The sequence below is a fragment of the Anas platyrhynchos genome, chromosome 10 (assembly GCF_047663525.1).
Source record: "Anas platyrhynchos isolate ZD024472 breed Pekin duck chromosome 10, IASCAAS_PekinDuck_T2T, whole genome shotgun sequence".
NCBI classification, from domain to species: domain Eukaryota; kingdom Metazoa; phylum Chordata; class Aves; order Anseriformes; family Anatidae; genus Anas; species Anas platyrhynchos.
In genome coordinates, this window is record NC_092596.1 from 15,128,681 (window position 1) to 15,152,861 (window position 24,181).

The window sequence follows — 24,181 nt, forward strand, 5'->3', positions numbered from 1 at the left end:
GCATGCTTCAGCATGTTGTATAAAACGTACAGTCCCTTGAGTTGCTCTGGTGAGCATGTTTTAGAGGTGTCTGGTCCTGGTCCAAGCCAGCCTTATTCCTGCTGACTTCCTCCTGGTTCCTTTCACCTTCTCTGTCAGAGCAGTCGGTGCCATGCCAAGTCCAGCTCCTTTCTCCAACCACTAATGTGCTGCATTCATCAAAGTAAAACACAGTATTTCCAATGTCGGTTGCTTGCTCACCAGTATTTTCTAAATTTAAAGCTATCCCATGCTGGCTGGCCAGAAGCCCCAGGAGGCAGTAAAGAGTAGATTAGTGTGTCATCAAAATATCAGCAATTGGGAAGCTTCATTTCTGCTCCGATCTGTGCATAGACCATTTTTTTCCTGGTGCTTTCCTTCTTTGATGTATCCCCAGATAACACCGGGTTGTTGCGTACTTAGCAGTGGAAGCAGCAGATAGTGATTGAATAATTTTACACTTGGATGTGTAAAACAGTGCTTGCTGTGTTGATTTGTGACTGGTTGGATTAATGTGGCTCTTTACATAGCTGGTTGATACGAACTTTATTTTCCCTTTGAGCTGCCTCTGTTCACAAGAAATTCCCATCTTGGGTAAATGCTCCTGCAAGAAGATGTGTTTTCTGGGTTGTTTGGATGAAATGAAAGCACAATAAATATAGGGGGTTGAGTTGGTTAGTTGGTTCATTTTCCTGACAAAAGTAAAATTAAAAAACAGAGACAGGTTTTGAGAACTGTCTTTTTGTTTGTTTTGTTTTGTTTTTTTGTAGTCATTATCACAGGGGACTTCCTTAAAAGTCCATCAGTAATTTCATCAGTTGAGGGCATGGTGTTGAGAGACATCCTGGGTGCTTCACTGAATTCTAGTACCTGCACCTGCTTCCTGGAGAAATTTCCTTACTGCCTTTGCAGAAGTAACCAGCCCTCTACTTCACCTTGTACCCATCCGTCCCTTGCACTGGCTGTGGTTGTGAGTTTTTACAGCAAAAATTTATCTCAAGGCCTCCCCACTTCAGCTTTGCAACAGCTAAGGCATATCAGTTAATAAAATAAATACAGTTAGCTCAGGCTCAGCACTTAAATACTATCAACACACTGAGGAATGGGGACTAAGAAGAGGTGAGAAGAAGAGTAACGTGCAGTGGCTGCATGCAGGCATTTGTACCTAGCTTTGTGTGAGGTGTTGCCCTTCAGTGTATGTCCTGCTGACAGATTTCTAGAGTCCTAAAAAAAAAAAAAAAAAACCTTCAGAGGAATGTGTTATCTTTATTCATTGCAGTTTTCATGCCTCCTTTTTGTCCTTTGTCCTGTTATCAGAAACAGTTTGCTCCAGTCAGTTTACAACTCCTCCAACGTTTTCCTAGGTCCGCTGAGGACTTGCACTGCAACAGCCAGCCTCACAAATGGCAGCAGGCAGGGAGGACTCACTTGGACTTTAGAAAGCTCTGGGCTTCTCAGCCATCCTTGGGATGATGTTTTGAGAGCAATCCATCAAACACAAGCGGTACAGCAGTCGTGAGCAGTTAGCATCCCACTGACATGTGCGTTGCTTTTTCCGGCGGGGTTCTGCAATGGACACAGACAGTTACCACCAGCACCAAGACAACGGGGAATGCGCAGTGGCATCCCTTTCACACATCACAGTGTCAATGCAGGAAGCATTTGCTTTCCACTGATTTCTTGCTAGCTTCTACACTTTGTTCAAAGTTCACAAATATTAATATTTGAAAGGTGTCTCAGGCTCCACGCATTCAAGTATAAAATTTGGGTTAGTTCATCTCTCAGAACAACGTGGGGATTTTTCTACAGCCAGTTCTCCCTCACTGGTAACATCTTAAAGAGCATATTAGAAAAGCTTTCTATTTGCTTACCCCATATTTTCATGAGGAAACGATATTATTATCAGTACCAGGAGATCAATTCTCTCTAAATGATCCTTCAGGCAGGAAGAAAATGTCATCAGTACTAATAATTTGGGACCATCCACTGCATCTGCTTTCCCTGGGTGCAGCCAGTGACATTCATATGAATGCAAACAAGCAGCACAAAGAGAGTGAGGCCTCAGCCCAGAAAAACAGCACTTCTTAAACACAACCAGAACAAATCTCTGCTGCCTGAGTGGTTTGGAGCAAGATAGTGGCATTACTTATGCTCTGAGTAACTTCGCTGCATTTAATAGAAGCAGACTGGTTTTGTATGACCAGGTTTTGGGTCCCTGCTGATTTTATGGGCTGTTGTGAGGCATGTTGTGTCAGAAATGTCTCACTTACAGGGTTGCTTCCCGAAAATAAACTTGTTTAGTGTCCAATCTTAGCTCATCTGTTGATGTTTTTGTCTCTTAGTATTTAATAACTTGTTTAATTTACAGCCATAGTCTGATACACCATGTAAAAGCACATTGAACGGACAGGCTGATGTAATGCTTACCTTTTCTTGCACTGACCAATCAACATAAATATTATGAGGCTACTCGACAAACTCAGAATGACTGGAATGAGGATAAATAGCTGCTTGTCCTCTTCTCTGGACACTGCAAAGATAAATGATAATAAATAAGAAATTGTTACGTTCCAGAACAGGTCATATTACCTCTTGAAAGCTTGGGCTCAGATTCAAGCTCAGCATGTCCAGGTAAATTGCTACCCTGCATATATTAATTTATTTGTTACAGACAAAAAATAAAATAAAATAAAATATAAAATAAAATAATAAAATAAAATAAAATAAAATAAAATAAAATAAAATAAAATAAAATAAAATAAAATAAAATAAAATAAATAAAATAAAATATTTTAAAAAGTTACTTTTGGTTCCCTACCAGAGATACACTCCTGCGTCCATTCACTCCAGAAGCCCTGGTCGGCACAGAAGATGTTTGTTCTCCCCCTGACACGGACACATGAAATGCGGCTTTGATTTACTCTGGCAATAGTAAAAGCAGTCTCCATTTGGGTTGACACAGACTGAGAAAGAAAATAGAGAACAAATGGCAAGGAGTTATGTGCAGCCACCAGTAGCTGTCTGGCACGACCTGATGTTTCTGAACATGCTCCCCAGGCTTTGCGAATCCCTGGATTACTTTTTAACAGTTTTGAATGATTTCATAATAGTGGACCAGTTAGTGCCAGAAATATGATTATGCAGATAAACCTTCTGAAAACAGATATGTTTGGAGGGGGGTATGGGGGGGAGAGAAACTGTGTATGTCACCGTTCATATCTGTTAATTTATGGAATCTTTCATGAAATTAACTACGAACACTCATATGTAGGATATGACAATTGAAGAAAGAAAATGTCCTTCTGACATGCCCTATGATTAAGTAATTCTTGCCATTTTTTGCTATCAAAACTGCAACTGAATAACAGAAGAGGAAAAAGCACTACATATGAAAGATTCATTATGTCCCAGGCCACTTCTCTGGAGAGGTTAGATTTATAGTTTCATTGGACCAAGTTGTGCTGCCAGGTTCAGGAAGACAAACCAAAACACTCTTTAAATTTCTGTTAAGACTTCCTGAGGTAACAGGCAGGAGGCCTGAGAAAGCTATTGCTCAGAAACTCACTCTGGGGTCTGTTACTGCTAAGGCAATCACTGCGGCTGGAGGGTCAGGGTGCTAAGCACCAACACACGCAAAGCAGCAGCCGGCCAGCGGCTCTGCACAGTCCACGAGCAGGGCAGCAAACATCCCGTCCCCAGTTTGGTGGCTTTCCTGGCACGTATCCCCACCGCTGGCAGTGCCCCCACCTCCCCTCCCTGGGGCAGGGTGCTGTCAGGGGTGTGTGGTCCCTACCGCCCAGACAGCCTTGGTCTTGCCCTGCTCTTCTGCCAGCTGAACCTCATACTCCAGGCACTGGGGCGGCGTTTCACCACCCGGTGGGCTCCACACCACCCGGAGCCCCTCAGACGTAGACGTGGAAACCATCAGCTGCTTGGGGGGTGAGGGCTTTGCTGGAGGGGGGAAAGAAAAGAGAAGGTCAAAAGGTGCCATCAAACACATCCTGGTGGGAGTGGCTTCAGTTAATCAACCACCAGCCTCTGTCCCTTTTCCCCACTGATGGGATTTTTGAGCACCCATTGCTATCAGCCATGATGCTACAGGAGCAAGGACTTCGCCTAGAGGCTAGGTTGTTTATTTTAGCTTGAGACATGGCCAGGGCTTATGCCCCAGTCTGAGATGTGATGCGGGTGTTTCAAAATGCCAGCCTCTAAGTGATGTTTTTGGCACACTTTTCTCGGAGAGCAAACAGGCAATTTGGGACCCTGTAGTGAGGCACCTCAATACTGTTGTCCTGACACTCTTTGCATCCCAGGAAAAGCTTGGAATATGTCATATGGCCAAAGCCACACAAGAAGCACATGGAAGCCCTAACTGAATCCAGAAATCCTGCTTATTAGCCCAGTGGGTTAACTGGAGGGCTAGATGTTTATCCCTTGACATTTACATGTGGGCAAATAGCATCAACCTAAGAAGTGCTCTAGCAAAAAGCGAGTCTTTCTAACAGGTTATGCTTCACGCTGCACTTTGTTTTCTTTCCCCATCTGTGACAGGTTTCAAATCCACCTTTGCTTTTTGTTCATGTGTCTCTGGCAGATCCTACTGCACTTTACACTTCTCCCCTGCCCTTAGCTTGCTTTCAACAGCAATGCCCAAAAACCTCTCCCAAGCTTACAGAAGCAGAGCAGAGAGCAGCAGCTTCAATTCCAGTCAGAGGAAATAAAGCCACATTTGCAGTTCTGCTGCTTGGACCAAAAAAAAAAAAAAAAGCTGCTTTGCTGTCTGCCCAGCAGACCATTTATGTCCTGAGTCATCCGGATGCTGAGCACAGCACTCCGCAGCACCCACTGAAACTGCAGGGTGGACACTGAGCAGTGCCACTTCCTGCATTCCTGCAGACACTTGTGGAGACAGGTCCTGCTGTGGAGACCAGTCTTTGCCACAGTTCCTTCTCTGGGGAAAACCCATCCATTTGCAAGAGCACACTTTAGTTTGAGCCCCTCTCATGCAAGGTGTGAGCCTTCAGTGGCCATGCAGGTCTCCAGAGCCCTGCTGCTTTCCTCCCAGCCTTACCTAGGTTTTGGAGGCGCAGGGTGGCATACAACGGCCTCAGCAGGGTAGCTGCTGCTGACCCATTGACACAAATGCTCAGATCCTTATATTCTGCCTGGCTCAGGTTCTGCAGCATGCAGCCAATGTTTATACCATGGTCCTGGATGTAGTCATCACACTGCTCTGCGTGGTCCAGGCCCTCATACCTAGCAGTGCATTAGGAAAATGGAAAGAAAAAAAAAAATCAAAACAATGGCAGTTAATACTTTTTTTTTTTTTTTTTTTTTTTCCTTCAAGAACAATTAATTGGATAGGAGCAAATGAACCTAAACCATGATCATCTCCTGTGCCCTACGCACCCTCTACCTGCCAGAAGTAACTCAAAATACAGTGCTGTGCATCCTCTCACCTGGACTTCTGCTATGGGACAAGTGTTGGGGGAAGGAAAAAATAATATGCATACCTTTCTCCCAGGTTTGTTTTTATAGGCTGTGGCAACCTCTCTGCAAGCCCTCTGCTGGAGCACGAGAGACCTCGTGAGGGGCCACTGCACGAGTGGAGCAGGGGCAGGCTCTGGCCCCAGTTCATGAAGACACCCATCTTCAAGCAGCCTCTGGCTCTGGAGTTACAGGAAGGTCTGCTCCCAAGCCAAAATGCAGAGGTTTGTGGCAGATAACATGTGCCATAAATGTGAGCGTGCTAGCGGTAACAAGCTGTTATGGTTGAATGTGGGTAGGTCCTCTGCATACACGCAACTGTGTAATGGAAACCCAGAAGGTGGGATCAAAGAAAGGGTTTGCTGGTTATTAGCGATTGTGAAACAGTAACCCTGTCCTCCCAAACTGCCTCCTGTCTCTGGGGATTACTTCTCAAAGCTGGCCCCATCCTGGAAATACTGCCTAGGGCTTTCTATCATCTTTTTAATGCTCCTGCTGGGTTATTTCCATTTTGGTAGGGCTGAATCTGCCCTCTATATCCTACGCCTAATAAAAGTCTCTCTGCAAAGCACATCATCATGTGGGAAAAACCTCATGTGGTAGTGCTATAGAAAAGAACTCACAGGGATCAAAGGCTACTGGGGCTGTGTTCCCACCCATTCTTATTATACAATGGGACCCAGATCCAAATGCTTGTTTTTGTTAGAGGCAGTTAAATAATGGTGGGTTTTTTGGTTTTTGTGGGTTTGGAGTTTGTTTGTCTTTAGCAACAAATCATACATATCCATGATGTGTTTTTTTTTTGTTGTTGTTTTGTTTTTTTCAAGCAGACCTTTGTAGTTGGTAAAATTGTTTTAAATTGTTTCGAAGAACATTTCCAAGAGCCACACAGAAACTATTTTTATAAAGCAGCTATGCTTTTCTTTACGAGTAGCCCAAAGGCATGAAACCAAATGATTTCCTAACTAGTCATCTTTACCATAGTATCACAGGAAATGAAGCACAAGTGAAGCATTTAGTTTATCTAAAAACATTTAAGTCCAGCTTAGTTTTTATTGCAGAAGAGTCATTAGGCAGTAGTATGAAAGAAGTAACTGAGAAACATTGATTATTACTACTTCTAGACAGCTCTTTTGCTTGGATGAGATTTGCTTGTATGAAAATATATTTGAGAAGTAAAAGTGTTAGTGCCAAGAGTGCCTGCTCTTCATATAGGGTTCACTGAGCCTTGTAACTGCCTGCCTAATCCTATGCTATAGAGATATATGCATTATGAGCAAGAGAAATGCATGGCCCGAATGGTATGCATTGAGTATGGTATATTGAGTGAAGGAAAAGCACAAGGCCTTGTGATGGCCAACATGCAGAAAGCACTTATGCAGGAGTATAAAAAGGAAAGGAGGAAGAAAGCAAAAAGAACTGCTCATTTAAGATCAGCAGTAGGTTTTAAGGAAGGCTACCCAGAGCTGTGGAGCCAGGCTGCTGCCCTGCACACAGTGACTGCTCCCAGTATGGCGCTGAGGAAGATGTGTGTGTCCCATCTTGCCTTGAGCAAAAATGCCCAGAAGCCTGTTCTCTGCCTCTCCATGCTGGACACAGCTCCTGGGGAGGGGCTGGGAAGAAGCAGGATTTGGGGATTTCCCTGACAGAAGGCACATGTTGCTTGGAGTGTTATTCTAGGTGGATAACGTAACGGCTTTGCCAAACATAAAAGCGTATTTTCCATTTTAGTACACTGAGTGATTCAAAGTGAAGTTCACTTGATTGCTTCCTGGCTGTTTTTCTATTTTGCTGATACATACCAGTAATATAGACCGTAATGTACTCCGCGAGGTGCGAGGAGACCTGGTTGCCAAGTGCACTTGAGGTATTCCCAGTCATGATAGATGCAATGAAAATTCTGAACCTCTGATTCCAGCTTTCCTGTCAAATGAGAAGAAAATTACCACCATTTAGCAAAACACCAGTCAGAAATACAATTTTACAACTTTGAACAATTGTGTGCTGCAGTCAAAAGACAAAGAAGGCCACTCACAATCATCAGATAGTTTTGCTGCCAAGGGCTCTGTTTCACATAAAACTCAGTTTGCTGTGGTTAGAGCAGAAATATGTGTAACTGACCCTATCATTCCGCAGTGGAGCTGTTGCAGGGAAACCCAGCAGAGACAGGGTAAGGACAGAGTCTTGCAGCAAAGAGAAAAAGGCAGGAGATGCTGGTTCTGATTCTACCTCTTCCCATAGCCTGTTAACACCTGACGGCAGGGGACTCATTGCGGTACCTTGAGAAATGAGCCCCAAGTATCCAGTAAGCACAACCACAGCCATGGACAGCAGTGAGATGTCGTATACCTCAGCAAGCTCTGCAATGGCTTAGCTGTCCAGCAACCCTCAGGCCAACAGTGCTTCATGCAACAGGCTCATGCAAAGTGTGAAGCCGCACCAGGTACAGAAGGCTGCTCCTAACCTTGCAATGGGACCTGAAAGGTAGCATAAATCCATTCACTCTGCACCTCCACGTCATTGGTACACCGTCCTTCAAGCAGGGTCTGTACCTTCACTTCAGCAGTCCTGCTGAGGTCAAATCCAACTCTGAATTTTAGTTTCCTGGTAAAAATAACCTGGTTGAAAGATAGACTTTATAAGCACCTCTTTTGTTACTGAGCTGCAGAATTACCTACCATTGCTAACTCTCTACCTGATAGTAGGCTCACGCGTTAGTTTTAATGTTTCATTTCGTTTTAACCCTGCTTCTCCTACCTAGTGCTTTTCAGGCACTCTTGTACAACCAACTCTGTTGTGGCTTGTGCTGCCCATCCTCACTGTCTTTGAGTCCCTCCACCCCAATGACAAAGAAGATCAGACATCTAGGCATTCCCACCAGCCAGGAGCACCCAGGAAGGTCTGACAAGGACACTGACATAAATCCAGATGAAAATCATATTTTTGGGAAGTGAGGTAATCAGAAACAGAAGCAAGATGTATCACAAGGAATTTGTTCTTGTGAGTAATGGTTCACATTGGAAAGTGCAACCACAGCCAGCAGGGCTGGTCCAGCGTCCTGTTGTGGTGCAGGAGTCGGGTGATGCTGCACTCCCAGGGTTAGCCCTTTGTGAGACAGCTTTATGAGCATTCCCTCTAAAGGTTTTCCGTTTTCCCTCAGGATTAGTCACCCTTCCCTTAAACGGGAAAAAGTATGTTGGCAAGAGCTGCAGCAAGAGGGAGAAGGAGTCATATTGACCCAAAGAGTAGCGGCCTGTAAAATGAATATGCTTGCTGCAACAGGAATTTGGTGAAGTTGTAGAGCCCCCAGTTGGACTTTTGTCAGCAGTCACAGAGCTTAAGAGACCTGTTGAGCCACGTGTTTCTATCAGACATTGCTGACTCTTGCTTTCTCTGATGTTCCCATAGATTTATTTATTTATTTATTTATTTAAACCAACTTTTCTGTATGACCTTATCTGGCACCCAGATTTTGGCATGGTGTCAGAGGTGACATATTTCTCTCTTTTGGATCTGCTTTGTAAACACTTTTATTACTTGTGATTTAGGGAATTCTTACATGGTCTTTTTAACTGCTTTTTTTTTTTTTTTAATTATTTTTATTGCACTTTTTAAATGTCAGTTAAAAACATCTTGGAAAAATCAGCACAGCTGCTTGCTGCTGCATGGCTCAAAGCATGACTTGCGCATAAAGAGCAACTTCCCATGCCCTGGCAACTGCAATGTCCCACTGAAACAGGGAGGGAGGCTCCGTGCTCTTCCCCTCATTCGAGCTCCAAGGGATGGCTGGGCTCAAAGCCTTTGGTTGGTGGCTGAACAGAGCCTGGCAGCCTTGGCTTTGATGCCTTGAACAATTGTCTGTGAAGCAGACAAACAGCTCACATAGGACCTGCAGAAACCATTCACAGAAAGAGGCCAGGGTCCACAGTACAGCTAACCTGGTATGCCTGCTTCTTCTCTCTCTCTAGTCTCTTGACCCGATGAGCTTTCTAGCACTCCTGCATTACGGTTGTGCAAAATCTTCCCTTTCAGGAAAATGAAAAGAATTTTTTGGTACTCCTCAGTATCGTGCACCAACCAAGCAGCCTACCACTGGGTTTCCCCTTGCCCTGCTCCATTTCCCTCTTCTAAAGAATCCCACAAATATTTCAACAATCCTTCCTGTACTGTGTCTGTCTGCTGTTGCCCTGCTACACATCAATGAGATAAGACTGACAGTTTTAACATTTTTTTATCATTTTTATCAGAGTTGAGCTGCAGTCAAACATATCTAAAAAACAGAAGTAAATGTCAATTAAAAGCACTCTTCTGAATGAAAGCAATGTTAAAGCATTAGGATAATTAATGAAATGTAAATCGGTAATTATTTACCATGCTGCAACCCTAAGGATATGTTGATATTGCCTGAGTTCCAGTTCAAATGCCTGTAAAGACTCTCTAAAAAGTATAGTGTCCTTTACAATGAGGAATGGTACTGGATATCGCTTTATTACTTTTGTCAGTAAGGGCCACACCCTTTGATACAAATAGCCCCTTTTCTAAGTCTCACTACTGCTGTTCTGAAATTTCGAAACACATTCCTGTCTGGCAAAGGTTTCGAAGCACTGTCCCTATGGAACGGAGTCTGCCTTTTCCATGGGAAGTTGGAACTGCTATTTTGCCACTGTCCTGCTGCTCCCTTAAAGGCAAACACAAACCTGCACAAGAAATAAAGGCAGAACAGTAGCAATATAAAAGGAGTAAACTGCATTCTCTTACCTTCCATTCTCTGTCACCAGTGTTACGGTATTCAAATTTGTATTTTACTGTGCACTCATTGAAGGTTTGTACATTGGGTGGAGGTTTCCACTCTATATCGAGAGAACCTAAAAGCCCAGGATCAGTGATCTGAAGGTCTTGTGGGGGAGCAACTAAATTGAAAACAAAGCAGAGGGTAAAACAGGTTGTTGATGTAAAGAAAACAAAAAGAAAGTCACTAAATTTGATGAAATGAAAAATGCAGCTGCTGGGTGCGGAGGGAAGCTGGGTGGATGTTTAATGGCCTTCACTGAACAAACATGCACAACCTCACCTCCTGCCTACGCAAAAACAAACAGTTCTTGCTGATACTCAAAAAAACAGTCAAGAACCATTGAAGAGGGACAAAAATGCCACAATATCTTTGGCACTCCCTTTCAGACTGTTATAAAAAGAATTGCTGTCCTGGGATGAACTTTCAAGCCCTCTAGTTGCTCACTTGTAACTTTTGGTATTCACCAAGAGCTGTGAGGTCAAGTATCCTTGCTGGCATTGCATTCAGCACGTATATCAACATAGGATGACAGATCACATCATGCTGTCAGAGAAATGTATATTCCTTAAGTGTAACAGAGACAAATCACCCATCTTGCTTTAAATACTCTTTTCAAGCTTATTGAAGATTAATGAAAGAAACAAGATAAAACCATACAGAAGCACAAAAGCAAAGAGGTAGAATCATTCTTATTTTGGACATCTGTCAGGTATAAACAACAAATAAAAAATAAAAGTGCTTTTACAGTCAATAGAGCTTTTATTAAAATATTGTAAGTTGGTACCATGTGTTAATAAATCAGTATATTTTGGATGAATTTCAGAGTAACTCATGCTTCCTAAAAGCTGAGCTCTGTATTGAGAATGCTGTTCACATGACAAAGCTGTTCAGATCATTCTATTTTATTAGTTCAAACAAAGTCAATTTTTGTAACAGGTCATTTTTCTCCATGTATGCTGTCTAGCAGTGATATTATCCATTTGGGTTTCTACATATTCATTACATGATGCATGCTTATCTTGGTGACTTGTAGTCCATCTCCCGGCAGCGGCAGTCTTGCATTGCTGCCACGTCTCTGAGAGTGGCCTCCAGGGCACTGGCTTCTCTGCCCCCTTTTTTGCCCCCCTTTTTTGTCTTAGGGTTTAATTTTTATTTATTTTTTATAAATCCATTACAAAGGAAAACCCTGAGAATACCTTTAAGTGGAACACGTTGATATAAATCAGACTTTAATGTGCTCTTTAGAAAGTCTACAGAGAACATTACTGAAAGATGTATTTCTCCTGAGGAAGCCCTCCTAAATGAAACACTTCACAGGCAGCAGTCTTCAGGTTCCACATTTCCCAGCATGTAAAGCTCCCTGGGAGACTGGTTGTTATGTTAGATGTCGAAGTAGGATATCATGGCAATGTATTTAGGGAGGTGCTGGGGCAAGGAACAATAGATTATAACAATTCGGAGGAGAAATAAATGAGCTTTTATGTATTTTTCTGTGTAAGAAGTAAAACACTTTTTGCCTCCCACCAGCTATGAGTCCCGTGAATGCAGCCTGGGTTCAGAGGGCGGCTGTGAGCTTGATCCAGCTCCAGAGGCAATGGGGCATGGCCCTGCACGTGCAGCCCCTTCTAACCAGGGCTGTCCTGCTCATTCCCACATCGCCTCAGAAGGCCAGGGGGAGGTATCACTACGCTATGGCAGGCACAGATTTACCAACATGGGCAGAGGAGGGGAGAGTAGGAGCATAGGCAGCTCTATTGGTGCAGAGTGCCCAAGCTGGGCTCTGGGTGAGTATCAGAGCTGGGACAGAGGGCAAGGTGAGGGCAACTTCTGGTTTGCAAAGAACTTCTGGTTCTTTGCAAACCTGCCAAAACTCCAGGAAAGGGAGACGCAGCACCAGCAATTAACTGAAAACAGAGCTTAAAGAGGCACAGCTGCTAAAAAATGAATGAATGCATGTCCAGAAAGGCCATTTATGGTCACAGGAATGAGGGAAACAGAGAGGAACAGGGATGTTCATCACACACAGGCCAGCCCATGCTGAGAGCTGCCAGAGCTGCTGCGAGGGAGGACTCCCACAGCCCCAGCACACCATGTGTGAGCAGACAGCTGGCCAAGCTCTGCAGGCAGGACTGGGAGCCTTCTCTTGCAGGAATGAAGGTTGAGCCTTGCCTGTATACAAACAAGCAAAAAGCTACTAGCTTTTGTTTGTGAGTCTCATATGAGACTTGCAAGAGAGCAGTAGGTTAGGCCAAAGTGGAATTTCTGTTTCTCTGGAAACAATAACACTCTGAAATTTGTTTCCATCCTGATTTTTTTTCCATAAGCAACATTTTTTTTCTAACAATAGCAACTGTAAACAGTAATTATTGCAAAATAAATTTCAAACAAAATTAAAGTTCAGTGGGAATGGAAAATCTTTGTTTTAGGATGTCACTTGCATTCTGGAATTCAATTGTTTTATAGATGTCAACGCTGTCTCTTGCAGTTTCTGTTTTACGTTCTTACAGGACATACAAATCTCACTCACATCATTCATGCAGAACACAGGACTAAAAGCACTCTATTTTGTCATCCAGCCTTGAAGGAAAGCTGCTCCTGAGTGTTTCTTGAAAGAACTATCTCCTTCTCTGTGCGACTTGCGCTGCAGTGACTCATCTCCCAGTGTGCTGGATGACAGCTGCAGTCCCCAGGCCATCCCAACCCCAGTGCTGTGCACTCTTGCTCCAGCACCACTGCTTTGATGATCAACCACCAGCACATTCTTACCGAAGGTGTGCGAGACAGCTGCCTCCTGCCGCCGCCATGCACTATGCGAACGGTGCAAGGGGCAGAGGGTTTTGTAATTTTTCCACCTGCTTTACAAGTGGGAAAATGGCAGCCTACGAGCTATCCCCTGCTCTTTTATATCTGCATTTCTTGGTTTGGTCAAGGAGTAGGGGTGCAGGTGACATTAACATTTTGAGAAACACGTTTTAAGGGCAAACACTTGCTCGCCTGGAGTGGCAGCATCGTGTTTGCTGGCAGCTTCCTGTGCATGCTGGCTGGCAGAATGGGGAGCCTCTTGATGCCCTCCCAGCCATGTTTTCACCTCTCCAGTGCACACTGGCGGTGGAGGGCAGGGCCAGTCCTGCTAAATGGCCCTCTAAAGAGGGAGAGCATCTGGAAGTGAAGCACCCATCCAGTGACCGTAACGCAGCAGAGCAGTACAAGAGAGTTTCAAGTGCCACTGCCATGGCCAACAACTTTCAGAGCAATATTTCTTACAAGAATAAATTATTATTCTCAGATTATGAATTACTTCTCTGTTTCTTACACCATGCACAGTCTGTACAGCTGCAATCACACTCAGGAGCATTTATGTACCTAGGTGGTGTTTATAAAAGCCAGCCCTATATATCAAACGATATATTCACTGCACAAGAAAGGCAGTTTCTGCTCCCTTTGAAGTTTCCACTAAACACACAATACATTTACGCAATCGGTTGCATATTTATAAATCTGCCCCTTGCTACAACAAAACAAGCCATGGCTGAAGATCTACCTCTGCAAAGAGCCCGCGCTAATGCAACGCACGTGTGAACAGGAGCCCAGCATGGGTGCTGTAGTTACCTGCTGTCTGCTGGGAGGAGGAGGATGCCATGCAGCCCCACACCAGTGCCAGGGTGAAAAGGTAAATCCTCCGGAAAGCCATCAGAAGGACTTCAAATGTTCGGGGCAGCAGGTATGCAGTGTTGGAAAAGCTGTCCTTCGACGCACAGATAGGAAGGCTGGAAAAATGAAGCAGAGTTGAAAGGTTTTAACACGGTGGTGGGGCTCTGGAATTCCCTCTGCAGGGTGTGCACAAGCAACAATTGTCTTTTCACTCGTTTACCAAGACAGATTAATCATTTCCCAAAGGAGTTGTGGTTCTGTGGTTTTTTTTTGTTTGCTTTTTTTTTTTTCATTTTTAAATTTTGGGGACAGCAACACATGGATGACTTTAGCTTCATTCAAAATAGTTTCTGGCTAGCTAAGCACATTCTCCAAATGAAAGTCAGTCTGCAATCATCAAGCTGTCTGCAGCACATCTTCTACGGAAAGAGTGAGGCAGCCAGTCAGCCATCCCTCCTTCTGGAGGGAGTGCCTCCAAACAGTGACATTTTTATTAGAAAACTCCAAATCAGAATGCTTGAGACTTTCTTTATCCAATAAACAAATGCAATTTACTGAACTGTCACCAGCAGAGCTTTCCTGTTTCAGGATTTGGTCAGTAAAAAGAAAAAAAAAATCAGAAAGAGGGTTTCCTTTCTAATTCATCCTTCAACAACAGAAAAAAAAACGATGTTAGCAATCTCTGTGAAAAGTCTTCTTTGTTAAAAACAATTTTGAAGCGAACAGATTTATCTTCCAAGCAGGTCTGCTGGAGGGAAGATGGGGCATGAGAGGGAGTATGGAGCAGTGTTTTTTTTTGGGGGGGGTGTCCTCCTTCCTTCAGACTTCATGCTGGAGAGTGCAGGAACCACTGCCCATGAACACACCAGCTCAGCCAGCCTCCCTATGGCAGAAAGCACATGCATTACAGTTTACATATATATATATATATATATATATATATATATATATATATATGTATATATAATTAAGTATATTATATAACTTATATTTCTTTAACTTTTACATATAGATTAGCTATAGATAGAGATGCATGTCTGTATAGTGCTTAAGTTCTGCTTGTGTAAAATTACAATGGCACACAATGCATCCCTGAGCTTTTTTCAGATTACAGACCTGGTATTTTGTTGCCCCATATCCTTGGATATAAAGGTTGGCTCCTGGGTGGTACTCAGGCATGCCTACTCTTCAAACACCCAGCTGCTGCGTGACAATACAAAACTGGCAGAGCTTGGGAAATCAGAGGGCTGAACCAACAAAGACCCCATCCCACTGAACAAGGAGAAGGGCATCAGTTTGCTTGGGGGGGGGGGAGGGAGGGAGTATGAATTAACCAGAAATCCTAACTGGCAACACATGGCTGTGATGAAAAACATGCTATTTCAGAAGCTAATTTTCAATTAAAACCAACCTCAGATCCTCCCAAGTGCTCCACATGAGCGTAAACAATACCAGTAATTTTTTGGTTTTACTGTAGAATGAGAAGGGAAAATTCCAGTCTGAATAAATGAGTAGGATTAGTTTGTAACATGTTAAACAGGACACAAAGCTTGTGTCACTAAAACCTATCAGATGGGATGTGTGTGTAAGTCTTTCCTTCAGAAAGATCTCATAATTCAGTACAAAGATTCTGTGATAAAAGAGTGGGCTTAAAGAGCTGTGAAAGCAGTGGATATAACTCACATCTGATGAATAGCAGCACCCAAGGACTGAGCATGAATCTTAATGGAAGAAGATTGTCTCCATTTCCAATTATGGTTAGTTTTAACATATTTGCATAGGTTCACAAGGCAAATAAAAATAAGCAAAGGTTTACACAGAAAGATTTAAAACCAGTGAAGAGCTCTTACCTGCACCTCTGCTAAGTACAGTGAAGCCCCTCTGCCTCTGGAGGGCTGAGCTCCTCCACAGCCTCGTGGCTGCTCTGCTAAAAACTTTGCATTTCTTACAACTTCAGAGGTTTTTAAAGACCTCTGTCTGTTCTCTTCAGGGATCAGATATCACACTGCAATGTTACGGCACTTGCCACACGGTCAGAAGCTTTATTAAGCTAGCAGCTTAGCCACTAGGGAGGACAATGTCAGGATTTATGATCTGTTGGTGTGAATTGTTGCCATAACTGTGCTCGGTAGGTCAAAGGTATGTTTCAAATATTTTAATAATTCATTAAAATGAAAAACAAATAGTGTAACTGGCACAGGCCGCCTGCCAGAGGCTGCCTGAACCCCTGCAGTGCTGAGGCACAGCTGTCCCCAAAACCTGAGAGCACCATCCCCATGCAGCACCTTGTCCTGTGCATCCCAGCTCTGGTCCCACAGGGACAGCCCTGGACTGGGCTATCCCACGGCCTCTCTTGCAGCTCTCTGGCTCTGCTCACCCACAGCACAGACAGCTGTTCCTGCCTCTCAGGGATCTACAGGAAATATATAAAATCATCCATCCACTCCATCCTTTTCTGCATTGTAGGTATATCGGCACAGCTGGTCACCATAAGCTTCATAGAGCATTTCATGCCCCTGTTTACTTTATCCCTCCTTTGCAGCATCATCCAGTGAGCCGTCCCACCTCCCAGTCCCTCCTGCACCTTGCTCGAGCCCTGACTTAGGTTCAGCCCACAGCATCCTTTGCAATGACTGTGTACTTCAGCCACACCTGGTTTGACCCCACTTAAAATTCTACTACCCAACACAAATTGCTGTCCTTTATGCAAAAATAAAATAAAATAAAATAAAAATAGTTTGTCTCCCTATTGCCTTATGTGAGGTGAGGGAAATTGATTACAGCAACTCCCCTGCAGGTGGGACAGTAAATGATGTTTTGGAAAGTGGAGCTGCAGTGCGCGTGCCCTGACAAGTAATGGGCTGTGGCTGAGGCTGAACGCATCTTCCCACTGCCAAATTTAGAAATATTGAGAAATGGTGATGACATACTAAAGGAACATGAGCAACAGTTTCAGGAACAGAAGGAGCACTTCTTGTCAGGAAGAAAACAGTTCTAAAAGCACCTGTACAGGACATGTTGTATTGGTGTTTGAACTGATGCCCAAAAGAATGTGTTATTGCTCCCCAGTTGGAGTCAATGAGAATGTTCAAAGCAGCAAAGGATCAAGCCCTTTTCTACCTGCCAGTTATCCTCGCGATTCCACTGGGAACACACACACACAGACATACACAGTTGGACAAGGTACATCAACCAGCAATGCTAAGGAAAAAAGTGATCCCATGTATCTTGTTATAACAACTACCTCACAGAAGAGACACCAACTGTGTGTGCACAGCTTTGAAGGCAGAGATGCAAGAGCAAGAAAGAGGACCACTGGGTTCTGTTGGGCTCTGGCAAAAGGGGAACTCTGAAGTGGCGACCAGGAAGTGAGTGACCCACTGCTGTCCTGACCTGGGGTGGCACGTAGCTGGAAAACAGCCCAGAAGACCTTGAGAACTTTGCTCATGATTGATCACCATGTGAATGACTGGTCTTCTTCTTTCTCAAGCAACAAGCTGCAGAAATGGGTAGTAGAGACCCTGCTGCCTAGAGCATCCCTTGATTTTTATTTTTTTTTCAAGGGGGAAGGGAGGTCATGGGTCTGTTCTCCCTTCATTGAAATTACACATCTCTGGTTGTTTCCTCCTTGCTTTATACAACATGAGGGGGAAAAGTTCCTTGTTGCTGGTAAATGTATGTCCTTGCTCTCAGAGTTATGCAAGATGAGGTTTTAACATTGATGTATTTTCATTGTGTAAGCTATTTTAGAAGAAAAGGTCACATTGGCCAGATCATTTAAAACAGATGAGAAACATTTGCCAGTAGGGTGAATGCCAGTTCCCAAGTGCTAGAACTGGGTCAGTTCCTGAGAAAATTAGGTTGGAAAAAAGCACAGTTGGGCTTTGCAATAACAAGGCTCAAAGCCTTGGCCGACGCCTTGGCCTATGCTTGACAGCACCGGAGCACACATGGAGGAACAACGAGCTCACAGTAGTGCTGAAAATCTTCTGCACATTCACAGCCCCACCTGCTCAAACCAGCTCCCTTGCAAACTGAAGGCATCTTTCTTTTCCTCTCCATGTGTTGTGGCACTGGTACCTCCCCCAGACGGTGCTAATGCAATCCCCAGACTGATGCTGGAGGAGGTCATCCGAGGACAAGCTGGGGAGGATCCCTGCCCTTTTCCAGCTATGTGGAAAAAAAAAGCACAGCCCACACAGCAAGTGGGAGGTGGCTCTGCACACCTATGTAACACTGTGTGCTCATACCTTGGCTTACACTGATCTTTTCAGTGCCATGCTCCCCAGATAGAGCAATGCCCTGGCAAGCTGAGGGAAACACAGGGCAGAGCCCTTCATGTGCCTGAACAGAGCCTCATGCCCTGAGCTCAGGGCAGGGACAAGCAGGTGATTTGCGTCTTACTAAGCATTCTGCAAATGAGGTTAAATTGTGAAGAGCTCATGGAAGAAGAAATCTCCTGAGTGACAGTGAGGACTCCCTGGGTCCCCTGCTGTCCCTGCACACAGCTGGGAAGGCGTTCTGACAAAGGGCCTTAGTGCTGTGGTTGGGATCAGCTCCCCACGGCTGTGACCTGCACCCACCTCTCCTCAGAGCTTTCTGGTGTTTGTGGCAAGACACACGTGTGCCCTGCAGTGGGTGAATTGGCAGGGTTTTTTTTCTGTTCACCTCCCTGATGTGGCTGCCTTTACCATGAGGACTGTGATGGATGTATTTGGAAGTGCTGCCAGCACATTCATTTCTTTCTTGATTGAGACTCTGGGAGGTTTGTTAGGTCAGTGAGTAACTGCTGGAGTCACTTTGTGCTCATGAAATTCTCAAGGGAGCTTTCCTTGCAGAACAGGAGTCACTGTTCCTCCAGGAGCCTGGCCAAGTCCCAGGGCACTGTAGTTGCTCTACAGGGGCAAGATTAGTAAAAGAGGCAAAAACTTGGGAAGGCAAACTTGTAAAGGCATCTCCAGGCTGAATAGGAAATGTTGAAGAGCAGAGAAGTCCCTGGGCTTAGTCCTTGGCCTCCTTCAGATTCACTGAGCAGGTGCATCCAGACATGTAAAAGTGTATATGCAAAAATTCACTTTGATTTTGAGGAAATAGAGAGAAACGTCTTTGCTAAAGCTTCTTGCAAACCGCAAAGAGTATGGTAAAGGTATCATTGCTGGAGCCAAGTCAAAAAAGATGAGCCAAATCCTTTCTGGTTAAAATATGTTTGCTATTGTTCATCTCTCTTGTGCCAAATTGGTTTTGTCAAACAATCCATTGCCCTTCTATGTAAAAATATTGGGATTTGATAGTTCAGAATAAAAGCTTTCCACTTTATAATTCAGCTTCATGTTAAGTAGCTTCCTATTCTGTGAAATAAAAAATAAAAGGTTCCAGCTACGAAGAGAACATTTGGGTATTGAACAGCATGTTTTATTTGATCCAAAGTGATGGTTTTTCTATTGCCAGTGGGAAGAAAAATCAATGACTTATAAAAGCCTCTTAATTGCCTCATGTTTCAGGGAGGCAAGTCTCTTTTATACAACTTGCATTAAACAAGCTCTTTCCAGGGCGCCAGAATAAGAGAATCAGCAATTCAAAACAGACCTGTTGCCTCCAGCGTAGTAATATGAATTGCACAGAAAAGGGTACATCAATGCCAGGAGACGTGCTGGAAAGAGGAGCATGATGCCGTGGCGACAGACTGATTGTTGCAAGAAAAATCCTTTCTTTGCATTAATAAATTAAACACTCGTGGCTTCCATGGGACTCCAGGAAGTAATAAAGGGAATCCAGATTCTTCAGCAGTGCCCAGTGTCAATATTTATTCTTGTGGTGAGTGGAGTCCTCAGTTTTCCCTCTGTGTCTGCTGATGAGTATTATTGGGGACTAACCCTGGCTTGGACATCTCAAGGAAGGGACAGCAGCTGTTTGAATGTGCCTGCATTATGCAAGCCAACTAGGCAGCTGCTGTGGAGCTGGCACGGCTGACCACTGAAATTTTTGCTTTCAGTGCAAAGGAAAGAGGGGAGTGCTGAGAGGATGAGGGAATGCCGGGGACAGGCATGCTGGAAGGGGACTGGGAGCAGAGCCTGGCATGCCAGAGCCCAGACTTTGCCCATAAATACATCAGGGATTGATGAGAGGCACTGAAATAAAGACAGAAAGCCAGCATAGCAACAAGTGCTAATAAGCTGGTCACAAATATATCCAGGCAGAAATGAAAAAAGAAACTAAACGCAAAAGAAACTACAGATTATCTCTGGAACAGGAAAGCTCTGAAATATCTCTCAGCAGGAGCTGAAGGGACAAACAGCCAACCCACATACGCTTGCTGACCCAGCTGGGCAATGGGGCGCTTGTGACAGACCTGTCTGGCCCTAGCACCACAAATACTGGGTACAAGACTGAACAAGGAGCTGTCCATGAAGAGCTGCAGAACAAATGCTGCTCAGTTCCTCCCACCAAGTGCACCTCCACTCCACAAGTGCATCTGAAAGCCCCCAGCTGGCCCTGAGGCTGCTTTAGGGAAGACCGAAGCCTTCCCACCATGTGGCTTTGAACCCAGGTGATCTAGTGAGTTTATGAGGAATGGCACACCTCTTAAATCTTCACACAATACGGATGGAGTTGAATCCAGCTCAAGCAGCAGTTATTGTAACTGTCAGGAGCAGGTTCCCTTTGCTGGCTGCTGTGGAAAAATGTGAGAGTCTAGCCCAGTGCTAAGACCCTCAGATGTTACATCTTCAGAAATCGAAATGAAGAGTAAAAACTAAGTTGGGCTCCTGTCTCTTCCAAGCCAGTTCTCTGCAGATGCACTGGAGGACATTTGCAGACCAGGTGAGAATATGAGCTTTTCCCACTTGACTTCTTTATCCTAGGCAATTGGATTTTATCTAGTTATTCACAACTGACCAGTAATTTATGTTGGAAGAAAAAAAAAAAAAAAAACATGCAGAATGGACCCCAGCCTAGTGTTAAAGAGTAGGCAGCTTCCTGACAGACATTTACAACTTTCTACCTGTGCAGCAGGATTGGCCAGCCTGGTTCCCAGTGCGAAGCTGGTGCCTTTCCATAAAATCCTCTCTCCACTTGCTCACTAGCCCTACGTGACAATCAGCAGCCAGGCGTTCAATAGCTACTTCAGTGCCAAATACTAGGGAGAGGGAACATCCCATCCTGCCCCAAACTTGGCCTCCCCTGCTAAGGGTGGCTGAGCCCTGTGAGGGCCACGTTCCGCCTTTTGCCCATGAAGGCAGCTGGTCGGTCTCACCAAGCTCCCGCTCCTCTCCAGCCGCCTGCCCGGCTTCCTGCCAATATTTTTTCCCAGCAGTGTTTACCCCCAAGAGTAGATGTGTGCTCTGCCTGTGTGCTTTAATCTTTCTAGTTTAAACCACCAGGTTTCACAGAACAACAGTAAGTAGTTCCAAGATCATTTTCAAGTTGCTCCAGAATTAAATAAACAAATGAAAGAGTTGCTATGAAAGCAGAGCTTTTAATGCTGAGTGCTCTCACAGAAACTGGGAAAGCAAGCCTGGCAGTGTGCAGCCCACTGCAAATCAGCCCCACAAGCATTTCCCTGCAGCCTGCCCAGGGTACAGTGCATGGCTGGATCCAGCGCTGAGAGCCACAGGAGCCAGAGCTCCATCTCAGCTTTCAGACCACCTTAAAATAACAGTAACCTTCAAGGCTTTTGCATCATTTTTTAAATTTGAATTTTCCTTCACAAGCCTCTGAGCCCTCGGGACAAGCAAAATAAGTTTCCCTTTCCTTCTTTAAACTCTATCCAATGTCTTGTACTGGAAAGTTTAGCAGAGATGTTGGCAGAGGTCCCTCTGGTGTGATCACTGTGCAGTGGGAGCCGTAAGTGTAAAAGACGGATATTCTGTACAGTGTACTGCCCTAACCTTGGTGCCAGAGGATCTGGCAATTTCCACTCGCTTCATTTTTGCCTCCCCATGAGTGGGATCTGGCAACTGGAGTCAGCAGGATGAGCTGACATCGCATGAAGCCTCTGTGCCTGGCAGGCCAGCTAGCAAACACTGCAGAAAGGGCAAAGTCTCTAGATCATTATCACGGACCAGCCTTTGATCTCTGAGCTGCAATCCTGGATATGAAACAGTATTTACCCTTGGGGGAGATGGTTTTCCTACAGCACAGGGTGCCTTTGGAATGGACAGCAATGCCGGCCCATGCTGCTGTGCCTTGCATGTCCCATATAGTGGCTCAGGATGACCAATGCAAACAGTCCCAGCCCCAGCCTCTGTGTCTCTTACATAAAGATCTTACAGGTGTTGAAAGGTGCATTGCTGGATGCTTTTATCAATGGTACAATGTTTGGTCCAATGATAAACAAACCAAAAAGAAGTTCTTTAAGTTAAAAAAAATAAAATAAAAAAAAAATGCTGAATTGATTTTTCCTTTACAAAAGGAATTTTTTCCCCTGCAAATAATTTGAATTTCACCTCCCTTCCCCCCAGTAAAAGAGCAAGCATTATACCAGAGAAACTGCTTGGCCCAGAACACTTAGACTGCAACAATATCTACTGACATTTTTATTAATGAGTCCATGCTGATTTAAGACAAGCCTAGATACTGTTTTTTTAAAATCTATTTAAATATGTCCATAAAAGGAAAAATATGGGAATTTATACATTTACATTTATGTTAGGAGTGACTACAGAAAGGATTTCAAAACAGCTAGAATGTGGCTTGCAGGGTATAGAACAGGTATCAGTTGCAGCAACAGTAAATACAAAAAAAAAAAAAAAAAAAAAAAAAAACAACGTAATTATGTCTGTCTGTAAGTCTGTAAACTTGCAATTCAATCATCACCTTCAACTCTGAGCAGCCAAAGTTATTTCAAGAATACAAACACCATTACCCTTAAAAAAGAAAGAAATACTGATGGAAAACTATTTCAAATTCATATAGAAATGCTAGTAAGCACAAATCAATATTCTGTATTACACCTGCAAAGGTATGCTGAGTTTCAAAAATACACAACAGAATATAATTACAATATAAAAGAGACAAATTCTCCCATTCCCATTTGTCTAAATGCAGCAGAGAATGAGCTGCTGGGATTTAATGCTGATCACATAGTCACAGCTTACCGTAACAGTTCTGGATTTTCCTTTGAGCCAGGTAATGTGCAAGATGAAAATATTCACTAGCTGTAAAAAAAAAAAAAAAAAAAAACTGGAACAGCAAAAATGAATAAAAAATCCTGCATATATTCCTGTTTCTAGAGAACAAGTTTCAAGCAGCTGCATCTGAACAGCCAGCCTGGAAGAGTTTAGTGTATAGGATACACATGAAGAAATAGGGAAGGAAAGACGACAACTGCTCCCTGCCCACGGCAGAAGTCTGGCTCAATATCCCCTCCCAGATAGCAAAGTAAGCACATTGTGCACGTGGGATATAGTAAACAGTCCCACACCAGCATTTGAGGGATTTTCCTGTCACAAGATGTATTTTGATCAGAGAATCCTGATTTATGCAAACTGAAGTGTTTTGTGGAAATCCACTGGTTCCAGCTAACTTCTGGCGGACTCCTGCTTGGCTGCCAGCCAGCTTGCGGCGAGGCTGCTGGTAATGCAGTGATCCTGGCGTGGGGACAGGCAAATGCCACGGGCACCCTCGTCCAAGGTCAGGGCTGGGGTCTCTGTGGGAAAAGCCTTGAAAATCCCAGCTGATCTCAGAGCTTGCAGATCTGCCTGCTCCCGTAACCTGCAACGTGAGGACTGCTGGAGCTCCGCACTTCCTGAACTAGGACTCGTCATCCCAGGAATGGGTGGGCAAGTCTCCACAGGCAGATGACAGCTGAACCACTTCATTTGTGGGAACAAGAAAGAAAGGAAAAAAAAAAAAAAAAAAAAAAAGCATGAAATTATACGCTTTAACTTTTTAGTCAATGGGAAATTTTGGATTTTGCTTCCCCTGGGGCCTTTCAAACTGTGTGAGGCTCCTCTTCACCGAAGAATAACTTCTCCCCGTTGCTATTTCCCATAAAATATGTTTTGACTCAGGTCCTGATCAGATGGCTGCTGCTCTCATAAATGCAACAGAGGAAAAAAAACTGCCCCAAGCAGTTACAGGCAGAAGTGACACTGGTGGGATGGAGCCGATGCACTATTTGAGGAGTCGGACTTCATGTCCTGAGAGAAGATGCTGGCAGTTCAGCTATAAATTATGGCTTTAAATTAGGAAATGCTAGTAGGACAGCTCCCCACTATGCTACAGATACACCTG

At 44.2% G+C, this 24,181-nt stretch overlaps 1 protein-coding gene across 2 annotated transcripts; it reads right to left on the bottom strand.

Moving 5' to 3' along the window:
• Positions 1 to 1,264: 1,264 nt before the first annotated feature.
• Positions 1,265 to 23,654, bottom strand: IL13RA2 (interleukin 13 receptor subunit alpha 2). 2 transcript variants are annotated; one of them, XM_038184438.2, is made up of 10 exons: positions 23,044 to 23,654; positions 13,907 to 14,064; positions 10,264 to 10,415; positions 7,970 to 8,123; positions 7,308 to 7,428; positions 5,090 to 5,274; positions 3,812 to 3,969; positions 2,837 to 2,981; positions 2,446 to 2,548; positions 1,265 to 1,584 (listed from the first exon to the last, which is right to left on the bottom strand). In XM_038184438.2, exons 2-10 carry the CDS (start codon positions 13,986 to 13,988, stop codon positions 1,542 to 1,544), a joined length of 1,143 nt encoding a protein of 380 aa, XP_038040366.1. In that variant the 5' UTR covers positions 13,989 to 14,064; positions 23,044 to 23,654; the 3' UTR covers positions 1,265 to 1,541. The 2 variants fall into 2 exon arrangements, with proteins under 2 accessions (XP_038040366.1, XP_038040367.1); XM_038184439.2 differs by lacking the exon at positions 23,044 to 23,654 and adding an exon at positions 15,799 to 15,936.
• Positions 23,655 to 24,181: the final 527 nt, after the last annotated feature.

Coding starts and splice junctions, on each gene's coding strand:
- IL13RA2 (XM_038184438.2), bottom strand. CDS start 13,988: ATGGCTTTCCGGAGGATTTACCTTTTCACCCTGGCACTGGTGTGGGGC. Junction 10,416..13,906: donor CTCCTCCCAGCAGACAGCAG/GTAACTACAGCA, acceptor TTTTCAATTTAG/TTGCTCCCCCACAAGACCTT. Junction 2,982..3,811: donor AGACCAAGGCTGTCTGGGCG/GTAGGGACCACA, acceptor TTTCTTTCTCAG/TCTGTGTCAACCCAAATGGA.